This window comes from Pongo pygmaeus, chromosome 19 (genome assembly GCF_028885625.2).
Source record: "Pongo pygmaeus isolate AG05252 chromosome 19, NHGRI_mPonPyg2-v2.0_pri, whole genome shotgun sequence".
Taxonomy (NCBI): domain Eukaryota; kingdom Metazoa; phylum Chordata; class Mammalia; order Primates; family Hominidae; genus Pongo; species Pongo pygmaeus.
Window position 1 is genome coordinate 20,923,733 of NC_072392.2, and position 6,719 is coordinate 20,930,451.

At 52.9% G+C, this 6,719-nt stretch overlaps 1 protein-coding gene across 3 annotated transcripts in view; it reads right to left on the reverse strand.

Annotated features, from left to right (window-relative positions):
• Positions 1–6,103, reverse strand: part of SLC47A2 (solute carrier family 47 member 2) — a 36,512-nt gene extending 30,409 nt beyond the window's left edge. For 2 of the 3 annotated variants that reach the window (XM_054458458.2, XM_054458461.2), the window contains exons 1-5: positions 5,892–6,103; positions 4,579–4,680; positions 4,182–4,250; positions 3,285–3,433; positions 2,168–2,210 (exon numbers count right to left, since the gene is read on the reverse strand). In XM_054458458.2, the coding sequence (XP_054314433.1) occupies positions 2,168–2,210; positions 3,285–3,433; positions 4,182–4,250; positions 4,579–4,680; positions 5,892–6,014 (486 nt within the window). In that variant the 5' untranslated portion in view covers positions 6,015–6,103. The remainder of the gene's footprint in view (positions 1–2,167; positions 2,211–3,284; positions 3,434–4,181; positions 4,251–4,578; positions 4,681–5,891) is intronic. The other variant, XM_054458460.2, reaches the window with a different exon arrangement.
• Positions 6,104–6,719: the final 616 nt, after the last annotated feature.

Sequence of the window (6,719 nt, forward strand, 5' to 3'; positions counted from 1 at the left end):
GCTCACTGCAACCTCCGCCTCCCGGGTTCAAGCGATTCTCCTGACTCAGCCTCCCGAGTAGCTGAGATTACAGACACCCGCCATCATGCCCACCTAATTTTTGTATTTTTAGTAGAGACGGGGTTTCACCATGTTGGCCAGGTTGGTCTCAAACTCCTGACCTCAGGTGACCTGCCCGCCTCAGCCTCCCAAAGTGCTAGGATTGCAGGTGTGAGCCACCGTGCCCGGCCAGGTTAAGTCTTTTAAGCTCGTTAAAGACATAAGGAATAGGACTTACATACACATTCACAAATCTTTTTTTTTTTTTTTTTTTTGAGATGGAGTTTCGCTCTTGCGAGGCTAGAGTGCAATGGTGGGATCTCAGCTCACTGCAACCTCCGCGTCCTGCGTTCAAGCGATTCTCCTGCCTCAGCCTCCCGAGTAGCTGGGATTTCAGGCATGCACCACCACGCCCGGCTAATTTTGTATTTTTAGTAGAGAAGGGGTTTCTCCATGTTGGTCAGGCTGGTCTCAAACTCCCAAACTCAGGTGATCTGCCTGCCTCAGCCTCCCAAAGTGCTGGGATTACAGGTGTGAGCCACCGTGCCCGGCTCAAAATTATTTAAGTCAGAAACATAAGCAGAATAAAAGGCAAATGACAAATTGGAAAATATTTGAGACAAAGGATTAAGATATTATTTAATAAGAAGTACAATACTTAGAAAAAGATTAACCCACTAAAATAAGCAAAGAGCTATTCACATAATAAATACATGAGAAAATGTTCAACTTCATTATCAGTAAAAGAAATGCAGGCCAGGCATGGTGGCTCACGCCTGTAATCCCAGCACTTTGGGAGGTGGAAGCGAGTGGATCACCTGAGGTCAGGAGTTTGAGACCAGCCTGACCAATATGGTGAAACCCTGTCTCTACTAAAAATACAAAAATTAGTTGGGCATGATGGCGGGTGCCTGTAATCCCAGCTACTGAGGAGGCTGAGGCAGAATTGCTTGAACCTAGGAGGCAGAGGTTGCAGTGAGCGGAGATCGCACCACTGCACTCCAGCCTGGATGACAGAGCAAAACTCTGTCTCAAAAAAAAAAACAAAGGAAAAAAGAAATGCATTTTAATACGGTTTCTAATTGGAAGAAATCTTTTAATAATAGTAGTCTACAATAATGGAAGTTTTTGCTGGTGGGAGTAGAAATTGGTAGTTTGGCAATATGTCTCAAAGCCATTCACTGAGCCATCCACTTCCAGTAATGCATTTCTGTAATTGATAGTTTCCTTGAAAATCATCTGTAAGATGATTCACAAAGATTTTTCTTTAAGAATATTTACCACAAATCTTATTTATAATAGTTTGTATTATAAATAGAGATTGTTTAATAAGCTATGGCCTAACTATGGGTACCAGATAACCTTTGGAATTAATATTGTGGAAGGTTATTTAGTCCTATAAAGAGACTAATGACATATTTTAAAGGGAAAAAGGATATTATAACCCAATATACACATACTGATCCCATTTCAATTTGTGTTTATGTGTGTGTTTGAATACCCACACCCATGAATAGAAATAATCCTGGAGGGCCGGGCGTGGTGGCTCACATCTGTAATCCCAGCACTTTGGGAGGCCGAGGTGGCAGATAACTTGAGATCAGGAGTTCAAGACCAGCCTGGCCAACATGGTGAAACCCCATCTCTACTGAAAATACAAAAATTAGCCAGGCATGGTGGTGCATGCCTGTAATCCCAGCTACTCAGGAGGCTGAGGCAGGAGAATGGCTTGAACCCAGGAGGCGGAGGTTGCAGTGAACCAAGATTGTGCCACTGCACTCCAGCCTGGGCAACAGAGCAAGACTCCATCTCAAAAAAAATCAAATCCTGGAGAGAGATAGTAACATATATTCTCTCTGGGTAGTAGAATTATAGGTGATTTGAATTTTCTCTGCCTCATGCTTTTCGTATTTTCTCCAACAAACATTTTCAAATCAGAAAAACATGTTATACTATTTTTTTTTAATTCAATTTGCACCAACTGCAACGGGAACTTCTGTCAGTCACCCTCATGGCCCAGCAGGAAGTCACAGCAGGATAGGGATCTTCCGCAGCAGATAGAGTGGGAAAGCAAAAAGCCAGAATTTAGGGGAATGTGATTCCATGCTCAGCAAACAGGGTCACCTACCGGAAGTCCTGGAATGAAAATCATTACATAGTCCTGAGTCAACCTGCAAGAGAGGGAGAAACTCCGGAGCTGACCAGGCTGTGGCCCGGGGAGGCAGGGCCCTCTCCCCTGTGTCCTCCAGGACCGGGTACTCGGCCGCTGTCCCAGGGTCTCAGCCAGGACTGTGAAACCTCAGCATCAGGGGCTGCTGCTTCCAGATGCTAAGCAGGTGCCAGGAGGGGCAGCCGAAGCACCCAAACACCCAGGCCTCAGGACGAGGGAACTTAAATTCAGAGTAACGTGGTTTGTAAGAAAAAAAGGTTATATCTTAAAAAGGAATAACCAAATGAAATGTACATAATATAAATGAACATGAACAAGGCATCCCTATGAGAGGGATTTATTATAAAATAAATTTAATAATAAACTATAGGCCGGGTGCGGTGGCTCGTGCCTGTAATCCCAGCACTTTGGGAGGCTGAGGCGGGTGGATCACGAGGTCAGGAGATCAAGACCATCCTGGCCAACATGGTGAAACCCCGTTTCTACTCAAAATACAAAAATTAGCCAGGTGTGGTGGCACGTGCCTGTAGTCCCAGCTACTCAGGAGGCTGAGGCAGAAGAATCACTTGAACCTCGGAGGCGGAGGTTGCAGTGAGTCAAGATCGCACCACTGCACTCCAGCCTGGGCGACAGAGCGAGACTCTGTCTCAAGTAATAATAATAATAATCTATAATTCATCAAAAAGTGGTTGTCATCTTTCTTCTTTTCGGAATATGGGAAAATGCACACACTTCATTTCTTCGAAAGCATCTGTAAAGCTCCAACTGTGTCCGGGCACACAAATGCAAATAAAATGCAAATCCCAAGTTGTTTCTTGCCTTGCCTCCTAAATTAAAACGGCGTTTGTCCGCCTCTGTCCCTGCTGGTCACTGCTGGAGCCGCAGCCATGGGGAGAATCCCCAAACCAAAGCCTGGAAGGTACCCGCAGGCACCATGCACTGTGAGCACTCGTGGCCTAGAGAAGCATGGGGTCTGAGGGCTGGGCATCTTCAGGGTTTCCCGCGGCGGCCCGGGTTTCCCAGGAGCCTCTGGGTCTCTAGCAAGCCCCACCTCCACAGCCGGAGCCCAGCGCACCTGGACACTTCCGGGTCCTGCCGGAAGAGCAGCAGGATGTGCTGGGTGTTGAGGAAGAGCGCCCAGCAAGGGAGGCAGCAGAGGAGCAGGACCAGCGCGCCCCGCTGCAGGATCACGCCCACGTGCTTCTTGTTGGGGCTGCCGAAGCTCTGCAAAACAGCCCGCCCCGCATCAGCCCTTTCCACTGCCCGGGACATTCCTAAACCCCGCGCGGGGAGCGGGCTGTCAGCGGCGCCAGCGGTGTGTGGCGGACCCTGCGGCCTCTGGTGACCACAGCCCGGCGCCCGCAGTCTGTAATGGCACAGCGGCCTTCCTGAGCCTGAGCCCACCACTGTCTCCACTGTTCTTCCAAAGCTCCAAAGAGGATGAAGGCACATGGGGCTTCATCACATGTCAGCGGCGGGTAAGTGGAGCCAGGACCAAGCCCAGGTGCACCGTGAAGCTAGAACCCCCAGGGAGAGGTGAGGCCTTGCCGCTTTGTGACCCCATGGCCACGTGGGCAGCCCGTGCTGGACTGCAGGCCCCTGAAAGCAGGGAGGTTCCTTCTGTGTCCCCTTGGCCTTTGACACATGCCTGCATGTAGGCAGCCGAACTTAGGAGTGAGGCTGGGGAACCGGTTGTCTTTCTCTACTTGGTGACCTCCTCTGGGGGCAAGAGGTCAGAGAACTGTCTCTACCATCTCCTCGCCTTTCTCCTGGCCCAGACTCTTTCAAAGGGGTGGGTCTGTTTCCCTGACAGCCTGTGGTCCTTGGAGGTGGAGCAGGGGCAGCTGACCCCAGGGCCCATCACTCCCAGATCACCTGGCTGCATCCCTCCCACCTGCCATCTCCATAGCACCTGTGGGATTGGCTCTGCCCTTGCCTGGCTTCCTGCCCAGCTCCCTGGGAGGCCACCTACCTGAGACATCAAGGTGTCACATGCTGAAGACAAACCAACTCCTACAGAAACTCCGCAGACATTGACAAACTGGTGCCACACACAGGAGGAAACAAGAGCTTGTCAGGCGAGGCCTGAAGAGAGGCCCCTGCCTCTGGGCTGAGCCAGGGTTGTGAAATGCTGCCCAGCAGGCAGCGGTGGCAGAGGTGGCTCTGCTCAGCAGCCTCATGTGCTGTGTGCCCCAGGGCCAGACCGCCTCCATCTCCGGCCCTCAGGTTCCACCTGTGAAGGCAGCTGTCCAGCCACGTGGGCTGTGTCTTCCCATCCCTGACCAGCCACCCAAGACGGGCCCACCCGGGAACCCAGTGGAGAACCTGAGGAGAGAACTTCCCTGCTCTGGGCCAAGCTGGGTACTCACGGCCACTGCGAGGGTCACCGATGCCAGCTCCACCTTGCCCAGGTGCCCGCAGAACACAGTGCTCACGATGTAGATCATAAAAGTCAGCACCTGGAACAGGAACTGGAGGACAGCGGCCAGGTCAGACTCGGGGCCACAGGTCCCCGCACAGCCGAGCCCTGCAAGACAGGCCTCTCCAGCTTTGAGTGCCCCACAGCAGTGCCCCGAGAGGTCACCTATGCCTGGGGAAGCCAGGGCTGGAGGTCGGATGGCCTGAGCCCAGCTCCCATTCTGCGTTCTGCAGCTGCAATCACGCCTGGCCTCCACATCCCTATCCAGAAGGGTCAGTGCCTGACACAGCGCAGTGCCTGGTGCCCTAAGCTTGACCCAAGTGTCTGATACTGCTATTGCGGTTCCTATTATAACAATAATTTGGTCAGGCCGCACACCCCCAAAAAAGGAGGGGAATTAAATACACCAAAATCTTAGTAATGGCTATTTCCAAGCACTAGGATTTGAGTTAAATTTCTTTCTTCTTTATAACTTTCATTTTTTTCTAAAAGTTTTACAGGAAGTGTAATTCTATTACTCCTTTTTGGTTTTTTTTTTTGTTTTTTTTTTTTTGAGACGGAGTTTCGCCCTTGTTGCCCAGGCTGGAGTGCAGTGGTGAGATCTTGGCTCACTGCAGCCTACCCGTCCCAGGTTCAAGCGATTCTCTGCCTCTCTCTCCCAAGTAGCTGGAATTACAGGCGCCCGCCACCATGCCTGGTTAATTTTTGTATTTTTAGTAGAGTCAGGGGTTTCTCCATGTTGGCCGGTCTGGTCTCCAACTCCTGACCTCAGGTGATCCTCCCTCCTCGGCCTCCCAAAGTGCTGAGATAACAGGTGTGAGGCACCGCGCCCAGCCCATTACTCTTTGTGATCAGAAAAAATAAATGTATTTAAAAACAGTTTCCCCTTTGGAAATGAAATGGGTAGCCGGCCCCTTCTTCCCCCTGCGAAGGTGCTGCAGGCTTCATGCATCTCCGGGTCCCATTTGTCCTGGAGCCATCTTCCAACTCAGGCTTTTGTGGGTTTCCAGCTGAGGCACACCCACCCCTTCTGTGTGGTGGCTGCCTGCTGCTGAGCACAGTCAGGCCCCACTGCCACTGGGGATTGTCTAGGGACAGCCTACAGGAGCCGTCCTGCTGTCCCCAGACTCTGGACCTGGCAGTCAACATGGGCAGTTTCTGGGGAAAATGTGAGCACATTTCTGGATCCTGCCTGCAAGGCAGACACCCTCAGCCTCTCAGCTTCCTCCACTCCCTACCTGCCCCCCAGCTCCTCCTCCTTACCAGGGGTCCAGAAAGGGCAAAGAGAGTCCACATCTCAGTCCCAAAGCCTCTGGGAACCAGCCTGCTGAGGGCAGGGCAGCAGCCCCCGTGGTCCAGGGGCACTGTGTCCTGGAGGCTGTCCATTCCTGGCCGGGGCGCTGGCTACCCTGCACGCCTGAGCGCCTGCATGGCCAGCTTTGTCCAGCGAGCCACCCCCTGCCTGGGCAGCCCATGTCAGTACAGCCTGGCTAATGAGTAAGGGGCAGGAGGAGGGGCTACCATGGCAACTTGTGGGATGAGCCCTGCCTCCCAGGGCACTGAGTCCCTGCTGCCCAGCCCACTGCCTCAGCCACTAGGGAGGACAGGATAGAGGCCTGGGCTCCTGGGAGTCACCCAGACCGATGCCTGTTGTGTCTGGTCTCCCAGAGGGATTGGCAGTAAGGCCTCAGCCGGAGAAGGTCCAGGGCTGCCTGCAGTGGCTGTGGGAGGTGTGCTGAGGTCAGGAAAGGGCAGCCTGGCTGGGGCAGCTGAGCCACTGGGTGTCCTGTACCCGGGCGTGATGGTGCCCACAAAGACTCCCATTTTTCAGAGGAATTGGTGGCCTGCCCGAAGTCACAGAGCAGGTGGTGGCAGAGCCTGAACAGCCCCCGGCCCTGCCTTTCCCTGGGAGGGGCGGCTTCCCAAGAGACAAGGGCCTGGCAAACCCCATGGCAGTGTGGTCCCTAGCCTTTCCTGCTGGAGGGGCCTGGGCCTGGGCCTGGGGATGGGGATGGGAGCTAGGACACCTTGGCAGAGTCCCAAGCCCCCCACTGCCTGTCACCCCTTTCAGCAGCATATCTGAGAGCCAGG